The sequence below is a fragment of the Nanorana parkeri genome, unplaced genomic scaffold (assembly GCF_000935625.1).
Source record: "Nanorana parkeri isolate BGI_ZX_2015 unplaced genomic scaffold, ASM93562v1 scaffold800, whole genome shotgun sequence".
NCBI classification, from domain to species: domain Eukaryota; kingdom Metazoa; phylum Chordata; class Amphibia; order Anura; family Dicroglossidae; genus Nanorana; species Nanorana parkeri.
The window spans coordinates 55,122-68,306 of NW_017307068.1; the positions used below are offsets into that span (position 1 = coordinate 55,122).

The following is a 13,185-nucleotide window of genomic DNA, read 5'->3' on the forward strand; positions in this document are numbered from 1 at the left end:
TCAGTTAACAGATAATGCAGTAAGCTGTAAAACTAAACCAAGAAACAGAGGAGAGAGCATCGTGGCAGGGATGTGTAACTCACAAGACTGGCTAAAAAGAATTGCAAACCCTTTGAAGGGTAAAATGCATCAATTATAATATATATTTCAAGCTTAGATTTAAAGGCTTGATTAGAGTTCTGCTTACAATTGTTTTTGCTATTGGCAAGTACTGCTGTACCACAATGTATTTTTTCCACATTGTTATGCAAATGATTCAATTGCAGGACAAACGACTGCATAACTAAGCCCCTTGGTTTTGTTTTTTTGGAAGAATGGAAACTTAAGAGTTAAATGTTTGTTACCATGAATTGTGCTATTCATTAAGTTTGAAGCATGAGCCGTGTTTCTGTGCAGAACATGTGACGGCCGTTCACTGCCAGAAGTTCAGGGAGAAGCTGACAGCCGGGAAAGGCTCAACAGCTTTTACATAGAATAAAAGGCAACAAAATTTCAGTGTAAAAAACTGGAAAAAGCAGTCTTCAGAAAACACAGGCTACCAAATGATATACTCTTGTAAACCTTTGCAGTATTAGTGCTTATATGAATTATAATGTTTTCAGATATTATATATATTTTAGATATAGGTATTAAAAAAAAGGTTGGAGGAGTTGTTCTTTGGCATTAACCGGATATTCTGCAGAAAGTAAAGTTGCTTGCTACCAAAAGTTATTTAATTTGCAGTTGGTTGTTTACCAAGAAGCCAGGTGATAATGCAGTGTTTTTGGATTATAAAGGGTTAAGATTACAGGCGGCAAAAATAAATTATGAGTAACACCATGAAGGGGTGATAGATGACTAAAACCTGCGATGGTCAGTGTCAATAAAGTGCTCCTTTTTGTAATCTCTCCCGTTTGTGCTAGATACGGACAGAGGATAAAACAGCAAAATCCCAAATTGTCCCATCAGGATGGGCTGCTCTGTGGTCACAGTGCAGAGGACGTGGATTCCATTGAGCAGTCAAGCTTTAAAATGTTGGGGGTCAGTAGCAGCCTTCCTTCCAGCTGTCATCTTTCATGGTGCCATAAGTCTTGGGGGCTGGCAATGATCTACAAAAAAAACAATGGAGGTGAGGACAGCAAAGTGAAGGCAACAGCGTAATAGACCATATGTGCTCACATCTAACAGTGCACTGTCTGTTGTCTGAGCCACCTATAGATAGGACCAAGCACTGGCACATGGGAAATTGGGCATGTACATGCGCTTACTTTCCAAAAGTCAGAAATTGCATATGCACTTTAAAGGTGCTAAAAAGTGCAGTGAGGGTATGGCCTGGCACCTTATGGTACCTACTTTTACTTTCAAATTATGGGCTTACCTTTTATTTATAGTTTTAAAGGGAATGTAAAGTTTTTCAGTTCTGATTGTTAAATAAAAATGTAAAAGATCAGTTTGATTCAAATGTTATCAATATGTGTTTATCTTTTAAAAAAAGGTTATTTCTATCCATCTGTAACATAGATACATGGGGCAGCCATATTTGCCTATTACATACCCAAGCTTTGCAGAGCTAAACAATAAAAGTTGTGCTTTAATGCTCCTTCCCAGAAGTCCACAGTCAGCCAACTGATTGCAAACAATGCACTACCCGTGAGACAGATATCTGGCTTCAACAGTAAGAGGTAAAGTAACTGAACCGAGCCACTGACAGCTCCCTCTGGTGCCTAGTTAACAAATCTATTTAGGGATCATGACACAAGCAACATGATTTTACATAGCAGCATGATCCTACTTAAAACGTCGTCTGTACACTGTATGCATTTAAGGTTTGCTCTTACATTTACCTGCGTACAGCTTATAGCACAAATGTGTTCTACTAGTGCTAGGACACTAGAGTCACCTGCATAGGACACTAGGCTGTGAGGAGCCTCCTAGCAACGAAGGAAGCTTGGCAGCTCAATCTGGCATGCGTTCAGCACAAATTTGACCTGCCGGTTGCCAAAAATGTAGGAAGCTTGAGCTGCCTGCGTCCAAGAAACAAAGAAACTAGGCGTTAAAAAGATGCGAGTATTAGCAAAGAAAGGATGCAGGTGGCTCCAATCTGCACTGTAAACAGCATCTCTGAGGACACAGATCTTTCCATTTTTTTTTTTTTTACAGATCTGAATGCAAGTTTACTGATCTTAATGCAGTTGTGCTCAAAAGGTCCATAGAGAACAATACACCCATGTTCAGATCAGAAAACAAAAAATCAGGCGGTTATGGAAAGACACTGTTTGTGTATGTGCCCATCAGCCCTTAAAAAGGAGAACTATGAGGTGAGTGCTTTTCACTCACCTCATAGTTCTAGCCGACCTGTGACAACGAGGCTCAGTAGATCGGGAGGTGAGCGAACACATACCGGCGTTCGCTCACCTCTCGCTCCTGTCACGGCTCTCTGCCGTGACAGGGGAGGGGCTGGATTCCCCCCTCCCCGCTCCGATCCGCCAGCGCTGACCGGTCGGATCGGGAGGGGGCGGGTACACCTGGCTCTGCCTCTAGATAGGCAGAGCCAGCTGTCAGTCACACAGCTGGGCGGATCCCGGCACAATTGTCGGGATCCGCTTCAGCTGAAGCGCATACCGCAGCAGCTCGCGGTATACTGCGGCGTCTCAGTATACCTGTAGCTCGCGGTATACTGAGCCTAGGGTGACGGGAGGACGCTAGTTTGTGTCCTCCCGTTACCCTAAGGAGAACTATGGGGAAAAGCCTTAACCCCATAGTTCTCCTTTAAAGTGCTTGTATAGAAATCTTTTTTTTTTTAAGTTTTGAATAGAGGGGAAACAGGTTAGAACCTCTGTTAAGATTGTAATGATGTGTCCCCATTGGGGAGATTCACACCTATCAGAGCACAACATGATGGGAAATCAAGTTTACAAGATGTCACCAAAACAGGAGATGAGGGGGAGATTTTCCAATTAAGTTGGCTGCTGTATAAGGGGATTGCTCTCACTTTGGAGAGATTCCAGCTCACTTCCTTTGTGCCTCACTGGAAGTGAAGGAAAATCTCCCCAATGGGACAACGAGGACAAAAAAAAAGAAAATCTGACAAAAGGTTCCAACCATTCACAAGTCCATCCAAAAACTACAAAAAAGTTTGGGCTACAAATACATTTTATTTCCATAACAAAAACAATAAAACAGCAAGTCTAAATAAATATGGTCACAAATATATAGCACCACCAAATATTTTGCTTTTTATGTTCGAACCTTTAGAATATCACTTGTGAAATGCAGCTGTCCATGGGCAGGTAGTTTTTGTCAGTATATGGTGCGTTTCTGCAGTTCATTGTCGCACAATACACCTTATTCTCTAGCATTGATATACATGTATTTGTAGCATATGCACGTAGTTACAAAGACATCTTCCGACACACCACACTTACGGTCCATACATGTAAGGGCCCTGTCACACCATCAGGAGTGCTTTTCAGTGTGTTAGGCCTCTGCAACGCAACATGGCCGGCTCAGTTTTTTGGGGGCGGGAGGTGGTGTGGCGGTGCATTGAACTCAATGGCACCGCAGCCATGCTCCCCGCCGGCGGTGCAATCGCCAGCACCCGCCCGCAGTGCACATTAGTGCCTGCGTTCCGGTCCACTGCGATCTGCAAAAAATAGTGTTTGCAGCATTTTTTGCAGATCATACTGGACCGGAACGCAGGCACTAATGTACCACGCGTTCAGGTGACGGCGATCACACAGCGGGCGGGGGGCATGGCTGCGGTGCAATTGAGTTCAATGCAACACTCACTCCGCCCCCCAACGAACTGAGCCGACCGGTTTGCGCTCCAGAGGCCGAACTCCTCGCAAGGTTTTCACAGTGGTTTGATTACCCTCCCTCAGGTAACGTTTGAGTGTAAGAATTTGCTGTCAGCCAGTGAATCTGAACAAGTTGTTAGATGTGGAATTAAGAAAATGTTTTTTTTATTGGGCCTTTTGTGTCTGCTCCTTTTCATATGTAGAGGGTTAGTCCCATTGCTGTGGTGCAAGGAAAAGACTTCCATCCAATTTATGACTTGTCCGCCCCTCATTCGTCACACTTTCCAAGCTTGAATTCATTGATTCCCTCGTTGAAGTATTCTTCAGTGGACCAAGCCATTCATCATAATATTCTTCAGTGGACCAAGCCATTCCAGCTGGTAAGGGTTACTGGTTGTGTAAAGCGGATATTTCAAACTTCTCCCTATTAGGAAGTCATTGCGGCAGTGGCACGGCATCAAATGGCATAGAAACAAGGTGTCCCTGCTCCTATCATCAAGCATTTGGGTCGGTGGAATTCATCTAGTTTTACCCGCTACATACCTGATCCGCATGTCAAAATAGCTCAAGCCTTTTCCAGTTTGACCAATTGATGTATTTTTAGTGCATCATTAACGTTCTTATGTCACTCATCCCTATTTTGTGTCTTTTTGCCCCCTTTTAGGCATACAGATCAGTGCGACCAGGGCACATCACAAGTAGCTGGTAATTAGGGTTAGACTGTTGTTTCTTAGACTCCGACCACAAAAACATTTTGTTTCATAGCAAAGTGAAGAACATACAATCTGAATGTTAATTTTGTGGAAAAAATGCTTATTTAATAAAGCAAATAAAGAGCAATAGGTGTTAAAGGGGAGTAACCTTTAGCAACTACATTTCTGTTTTCTGAAATCAGGGGAAAAATGCATTCTAACTGCTTACAAGGTTTGCAGTGTTTTTAGGTGGTCTTTGCTTTACTCAGCCAGCCTTATGATGTTGAAAAAAAGACTTTGTATATTTACCTGCGGACAGGCTGTGCAAGTTTGCTGCGAGGCACTGGTATACTTCCTCCTGAAGGTGTGCTCGGTCTGGGCAGTCCACTCCTCACTGGCGTGCTGCCTCGTCCAACGGGACTTGAAGAGCCAGAGTGCTGGCTAGGTGGTGGTCCTGATGGAGGGATGTTCTGTGCAACAGAGGCTGTTTCTTGTGCAATTTGAGAACCATGATTAGATAAAGCCTTCATAGGCTGCCGTAACGCTAGCGGAGAGGGTGCTGCAGGGGATCGGATCTTGCATGGGGAAGGTACTGTCCAGAGAGAAAGAAAAAAAAAGGTCAGTGCAATTTACAGTGACTGTCAGCATTGGCTCCATTTTCTGAGCAATGAAAACACTTTTAGAAAAGAACAAGCAGCAAAAACTAGGAGAATGCAGAATTCTGTGGATTCATATTCTCTAGACATTCTGCTCTGGTAAATTGAATTAAATATTTTTCATAACAGATGCCCAAAACCAAATCATGTTGTAAGTTGTCAAATCATGTGTATGTTGTCATAAGTGTGTTAAGGGCACTGAAAAAAAAATTGGTAATCAACAACATGAAGGAAAAAGGCACTGTAAGGGACAGAAATCACAGCGGAGTACACATGGATCTAATGCAGGAGGAAATGTCTGAAACTCGATTTGTGGGTAGCTCCAATTCCATCGACCTAAAGCCGATCATTTAAATCCATCAGATTATTTCATTCAGCTTCGTATCTCCTCGACAACAGTCAATCACAAACATCTATCCATGTGTACCCAGCTTTAGTCTAGAAACTTCTGAGGATGTCAAAACTCCCTGGCATAGGTTGCGGTCACATCATTGAGTGAAATAACCTTTCTGGTTGACCAAAGTGTTAATACTCAAGACAGTTCTTTCAGCAGTGAATGCAACTTGGCCACTGCATGCAATGTCCTAAGGATAGATCAGCACTAACAGGATTCAGTCTATATCTTAACACACATCTTTCTGGAGGATGTGATTGTACCCAGAGCCCAGCAATAAAGAACACTTAGATCTCACCAAGCAGTACTAGGAAAGACCTGTAAGCCGATGCCCATTCTGCAAATTTGGTAAGTACTCCCATAGTAATAATATGATGAAGCAACGCCGATACACCATTTCAGTTAATAAGCAACCAACTAATAACTTCTCTGCCTGCAACAACCTAATAGTACATACCTCAGTACACAAGAAATTTAACAAACGGTCTATTAAAGTCTAAATACAGCCAAAGGTTTTTCTTTTAAATCTGACTGTACTTTACAACACACAGGAGCATGTTGGCATTCTATGAACCAATAATAATAATGGATTTACAACATGGAGAGGGTAACTTGTTGGAGCAGCCATTCCAAAAAAAAAAAAAAAAAAAAAAAAAAAAAATTAAAAAAAAAAAAAACTTTTAAAAAGAGAACACATCAGTTATTTTAAAAAACTTGAATCTGCTGCTTAGGAGCAAGCTCAACAAGATGTCTATTATTACAGTTGTTTACCAGAAAAATACTTTTTTTACAGTGAGAGTACATGGCTTCCTCCCAACCAGTAAACTGAGGGTGCTTAATGTTTTAACTGACAAAAAGAAGATGCTATTGGTTACTACAGGCTGCTGTAAATCATAAAAATAAGCCAGGAGACTGGCTGTTGTGTACTCTGCAAATAAGCTGTTCTTTCCTAGAGGCCCTGTCTGTGAATACATATAAGGTCAAGAAAAAGTCTACATATAAACTGGGTCTTTAAAAATATATTTGATTACAAAATGGCTGCATGTGCTCTTTCACAGAAACGAAGGCCAAATCGGTATTACCCTTCTCACTAAGATTTTAAACTATAGGAAATCTGATAGATTTTGTTAGGCAACTACACATCAGTGGTTCTGGACTGTTAGATGTAGAAATAAAGTTCTACAACTGGTAAAGGGCCTGTATTGATGGGCCTTGGTTTGTGCACTCCAATAGAAGTCTAAGGGAATGCAAAACCTGCTTGGAACAGGTTAAACGCAGGTCACAAGAATGTCCACTACAAGTCAGATGCACATGTCAATCAAATGTGATTGATCTCAAACTGATGCCACTGTCGCAAGCCAAAAAGCCCTTTGACAAAAGTCCTAAAGCAGATTTCCCTTCCAGGAGTTCGAACAGCCCGGCCAGGTATACCCAGAGACCAAGTGTTTCCTCTTAACTACACTGAACATATCTGTGAGCAATGAACTCTCTGAACATTACCTCCGTTAGGGCCTGCAACAACCTGTTTTGCTTTCTGGGTTGTACGCGGCATTTGTATCTGCCCTTTTGATGCTGTTGGAACACAAGGAAATATTACATGTCTTTTAAAAACAATGATATTGTGGAACGTGGAGTTAATTAGGGGATTAAAGTGGGAATGCATAACAAATGTTATGATTCACAGTGGGTTTAGAAAGGAAGGCCCCGTTCCCACTGCGCGATATGCAAATCGCGCGTTTGTCGCGCGATTTGCATATTTGCGCGACATCGCGAGATTTGCCGCGCGATGTCGCGTTCAAGCTTGCATTGAGCAAGCTTGAATCGCGGCTAAATCCGCTCCAAAAAGGGTCCTGCTGTAGCGACACACGACCCGCGACAGCAGGACCCTTTGCCCCATTGGATTGCATTGGAGCGCGATATCGCGGGAATTACCGCGCGATAAATCGCTCAATGTGAACGGGGCCTTAAGGTTTGCCACTATTAAGTAGTATTAGGTAACGCCTCTAATTTTCAATAACTCAAGTCAATAAATATTCACATCTGGCACCGGCAAACTGATCAGCTAATAGAGAATACCTTAACATTTTCTCCAAAAGCAGGAAAGAGAGAAAGGAGAGCAGAAGAGATCCCTTTAAGGTGTAGTAATCCCAATAAGTGAAAAGGCCCTGTGACGCGCCTCCCCCCCTCCAGACAGTGAGCGGCCGCACAAACCGCAACCAAAAGGGTCTGCGTGGAGAGACATATGTTGTCCACCAGCTCTTCATCGCAAGTTGCAGATCCCTTGTGGTTTCTGGCATCCTCCCAAAGTAAGTCATGGCCTTTCACTTGTTTTTAACTGACCACCAATATCATATCAAGATTTAAGCCTTATCTGCCTCCTCTTGAGAACTAAAATCTGCAGGTTTCCCTGCCAAGTAACTCTAAAGGGGATTCCTGTTCTTCCCTGTATCCAATACTTGGGATTTTTGCTCTCGCCTTAGATTATCCCAACATCGGGCAATTGCATATTCCTGATCTGGCCAGGGGAATATAAGGGTAAGCTGCCTTCCAGCCACTGAGTGGGCAAATAATGAAGGCCAGAAGCTCTACAGATTTATGGACGTGTATTTAATTAATTTAAAGAATGAGATCTATGGAAGTGTAAATCATAGAGCTCATAGGAGTGCCATTTCATATTTATGTGTGAACTGAAATACCAGGACTCACGCCGCACGTGTGCAGGAGAAAGGTGACTGATCGGCAGTGAGGGCACAGGTCATACTACAAATGGAAAAGCAAACCAGAGTAAACAATTTTTATTTCCAGTGGAAGACTCCTTCTAGACTAGATCTTGTACAATTGCATGACTCTCACCTAGATCATCTCAAGAAAAAGTGACTTTCTAATGTTAGGTTGTACTAACAAGCCTAAATATAAAATTCTGGCATTCACTGCGTCTATTCATTCTGATGTACACAAATACATTGTAATGCAAGACAGGAAACACTATGAAACCATTTATGGCACTATACAGCTGTCAAAATTAGGACTGAATACCACTTTAAAAAGGTAAACTAAAAATCAACTAACTAATTCAAACCAAGTATAAGCAGCACAAGATTAACTACACCGCAGCCCTTCTAAGTTCAAATATCAGTGAGATGTACAGAGAGAAGCAGACCACATAACTGTGCGCATGCACCACAGCAGCTTGGAAGGACACATGCACACCGCAGAAGAACACACCTTAATCCAAAGTCTACCATTCCATGCATCTTCACATGCACAATTAAAATTCAACTTCAGAAATACCATAAAATGTATTTACACAAATGTATTTAACTTTTATTTCTATCTGGATAATAAAGACACTGATCACAATAGAAATAGTGTATCAACAAAATAATTTCAAGTACACTTGTGACACACAAGGGAAATTCCAGGTTACTTTCAGTGAAAACTGCATGCAAGATTGATCAATGCATCCAGTGATATGGCTGCATGAAGTTATATGCAACTCTTCAGGAATTCTTAGTTCAGTCTCATCCTCTACCGAGACTGCGCATTGATTCTTTTCTACAATGGATGGCCTCCCTGAGCAATATGGATACTCATACAGGCTCAGGGCCAAGCTCAAAACTTGGATATACGATTAAGTTGAATTGCTTAGGTTCACCACAGGTTTAACCCCTTCGTGACGGGAGACGTACAGTGTACGTCTTGTCACTTTGTGCCTATATGACTGGCCACGTACACTGTACGTGACGAGTTATATCAGGCTTTGTAATGCCGGTATTTGCTGATTCTCAGCATTTAACAGTCATTCATTAATGTCTCAGTATTGAGGCATTAATTAATGAAATAATTAAGCTTTTTGTAAAAGCTTCTTCCTTTCAGTAATGAAAGAATGAAGCCGTTACATGCAAATACAGGACCGCAATTTGCGATCCTGTATTTGACAGCTGAAAATAGCAGAGAGGTAGCAGTGACTCACCTCTCTGCTATTTGTTTTGACAGCTCGAGAGCCCGATGTTTAGATACATTTCACTGAAAGGATACAATGTATATCTTTTGAGTGAAATGTATCATTTCTGATCGTCTAGGCACGATCAAAGAGCTTTTAGTGAGATCTGAATCTGACTAAAGTCAGGATCAGTCTCTAAGGTTATTATTAGCTGTTCCTAAGTTTGGATCAGCCTAATAGCCAAAAATAAAATAAAAAAGTTAATTTATCAAGCTGTCACAGTGATTGGTTGATATAAACTGACAAGGAAAAAAAAAAAGTTGTTTTTTTTAATTTATTTTTTTTACAAAGTGTAAAAAAATTAAAATAAAGTGTAAAACAAAATTAGGAAAATATAAATTATATATAAATATATTTTTTATACTATAATTAATATAAAAAAATTCTAAAAAAAAATAATAATAATCAAAACTTGTGAAAAAAGTGTTTTCTTCTAGTTTTTTTCCTCATTTTTTTTATTTTATTCAAACTAAGTGAGGGGTTAGGTACACATATGTGATATAATTATATAGCCCTATCTGTCCTCTAAAAAACAATATATAATATGTGTGGGTACATTTAGTAAGAAAGTATATTACTGCTGTGGAAGAATCACACAGCAAAAATGTAAAAAATGTGTCAGTCATTTATGAACAGAACCTGAAAACTAGCTCAGTCATGAAGGGGTTAAATATAAATATGTCTGGCCAAAATTTCATAGATAAAATAGAACAGGACTAAAGCTATTAGGTTTGAACTGTTATCTGGGGCTCTGTTATGAAGATTTTCCCTCATTTACTCTCCTGGTGACAACAGTTTCATCAGATCGAAAGTAGGGAAAAATCTGCAATAGCTGCACAGATAAATAAAGAGCACAAAGATGCATTTTTTTAAGCAAAGCAGGGAAAGTGTCCTTGTTAAAGATTTTCCCTCCCTTCCAGTCTAGTACAACTGTTGTCACTAGGACAGTGAATGAGGGAAACATCTCTTGAACGGAGCCACCAAACAGATGTAAAAACCTGGAAAACAAAGCAAAAAGGAGCGCCTCCATAGTGTAAAAGAGTATTTAATAAAAAGAAGGCACACAGCTAGGGCTGTACTTAGAAACAACTGTAGAACACAGGCATGTAACAAGGATGAGTAAACTAAATCACGAACAAAGACGAGCTGGAGTATTGATGGGGGCAGAAGAGTCTGGTTTACAAGTATTCCACGGGTTTACATGTTTCAGAGGCAACCTACGATACTCATCCTTGTTACATGCCTGTGTTCTACACTTGTTTGTAAGTACAGCGCTAGCTGTGTGCCTTCTTTTTATTAAATACTGTTTTACACTATGGAGGCGCTCCTTTTTGCTTTATGTTTTTCAGTTTGTCGGTTGCCTGACCAGTGGGAGCTGCATCACTAGTGTTACTAGTTTGTGTGCATACAAGTTGCGGGTGCTGGCACCGGTGTTTTTTTTGCTTTTCCTCTATTTTCCCATAGATGTAAAAACCTGACCAAGGTTCTAATTCTTTCCCATTATCCAAAGCTAAAAAAAATACTGCTTAGACGCATTACTTTCAGAAGAGTCAAAGATAAAATAAATAATACTTTTATTCATGGCGAGATCTTATTCACCGTGGGGTACATAAAGGTAGATCAACAACTACTCTGTAGCTTACATAAAAAGTGACCCCTGCTGAAGACCCATCTGTGTAGCAACATAAAAGGAGTCCATCTTCTACAGCCAACTTGTAAATAATAGAAAATCAGAGTCAACGCTTGTAAACCTTTGCTCTGCCAAGGCTTATTTAGAGATGTAACACCTGTAAGAATTGACATTTTGCAGCAGGTTATAATATTTTGTCCTGCTCATGGTACAAAGTCTGAAAATAAGACCAAAGCTTTAAAAAAAAAAAAAAAACCCCAAATAACCGAGAAGATGTGAAATTTGTTTCCGCTTTTGCAAGGAACTGTCTATAGCAGTAATAAAACTTTGCACCGTCTGAAACATTTTAATAAACGATAAGACAGCCAAACATATCACTATATGGTCTCCTGTTTAAAGGGACTACTCCTTGAAGTACACACCACTACTGCCATTTCTCCTGATGTCTACAATATTAGAAGTTGACAGGTGTTAGCATAGTTCATCTACATGTCCTGGGTTTGCTGTTCTAAACTTCTGCCTTATGAGATTTTAGATTGTGAAGTCAGTGGGGACAAAATGGTACTAACCCCAAATCTCCTTTATCATTTGAGCACTCATTAAACATTTTCACAAGCTGCTGTTTTAATAGAATGCCTCATTAAATACTAAGCAAGCAGTGTGAAGGGATACATGTTCACTCACTGGATGTGTTCAGTGCTCGGGAGGATCCTCCATTTGGCACCTGCAGATTTGACTCACAACTTCTGCTGTTTTTTACAGTCTCCATGGTCTGAACGCCTGTCGCCCTGGAGAGATTTGGAAGACTCCTTCTCAATTTCTCTGTGTAGACAAAATACACATATAAGTAAAACTGCAAAGCAGAATACAGTAGTTAGTGCTGAAGTGTCTATATAATATCTGCCTATACAGAACACTGCACTGACATGGTCTCATTTTTACTTACACAGGATACATGGACAGGCGGCCGTCTCATATTTACCCATTTTCACATATTAAATGCCTTCTACATATTTTGCTTGGCTGATGACATGACCTGAAATACTGATGAGAACTTATATCAAATCAGCTCTCTATTTTGCAGATAATCTGTCACGGCAGCCTTAAAGTGACATTACAGGCAAAACTTTTTTTCCACCCCCTCAATTCTAATGTAAGGACTTACCTCAAATGATGCCTCCTTCTCTGATAATCTTCTTCTTTCCTGTAGTTTTCAGGAGTTCCTCCAGTGCTGGTACCGGTCTCCGATCCAGCGCTGACTCCTGTCTTCCTGGCACTCCATGTCCCACGGAGTCTGTGCGGATGCATGCTGCCTGCATTCACTTACCTTGCGTCTCTCCGTCGAAGATCTGTACTGCGCATGCGCCTGCCCCAGGATTCTTTGCAGCCGCCCGAGGATCTTCAGATGTTCGGACGGGAGTGCGCGGCGGAGACGCAGGTAAATTTTAAGCCTTTTAACTTTTAAAAAAAATGTTTTTGCATATATCTGCCGCTTGCTAGCAGTAGATATATGCAAAAAAAAAAAACTGGAGGGTTTAAATATCCTTTAAAGCCTAAGTAAGGAAATTACCGAACCATCTGAAAGGTGGTTGTGGGGAACACTTTTCCCTAAGACGACAGTTCTAGGAGTATTACAAATGGCAGGGAGGGAATCACATTGTTCCATATTAGGTATGCAGTCAGTTTATGAAGTGCTATATATGATGTCTCACAACAGCAAACTAAATAATAATGGGAAAAGTCCACCTAAAGTCCTGATATGAGAAAGCTGAAGAAAATGTCGGCTTCAGTTCACAGCTTGGAATCCCAGCATGGTTTTATTGCCTAACTTGTGTAGTCATAAAATATTCACAGACATTACAGAAAGCAAGGTAGGAACAAAAGTGCTTGGTGCAGGAGATTATCACACTAAAAGCCTAACCCCAGGCAAATATTTTTATTTTCAATTCATAGAGGAAGAATTTCATTTTCCGTCAGGTTTTCACCTCTTTCTGTGACCCTACTTACTGTTCCTCTGCCGCCTATGCAAGAAAT

At 40.8% G+C, this 13,185-nt stretch overlaps 1 protein-coding gene across 1 annotated transcript in view; it reads right to left on the minus strand.

Annotated features, from left to right (window-relative positions):
• Positions 1-751: 751 nt before the first annotated feature.
• SLAIN2 (SLAIN motif family member 2) overlaps positions 752-13,185 on the minus strand; it is a 42,533-nt gene continuing 30,099 nt past the window's right edge. Inside the window, exons 6-8 of the mRNA XM_018564958.1 lie at positions 11,836-11,973; positions 4,778-5,060; positions 752-1,088 (exon numbers count right to left, since the gene is read on the minus strand). Coding sequence (XP_018420460.1) covers positions 1,022-1,088; positions 4,778-5,060; positions 11,836-11,973 — 488 coding nt within the window. The 3' untranslated portion in view covers positions 752-1,021. The remainder of the gene's footprint in view (positions 1,089-4,777; positions 5,061-11,835; positions 11,974-13,185) is intronic.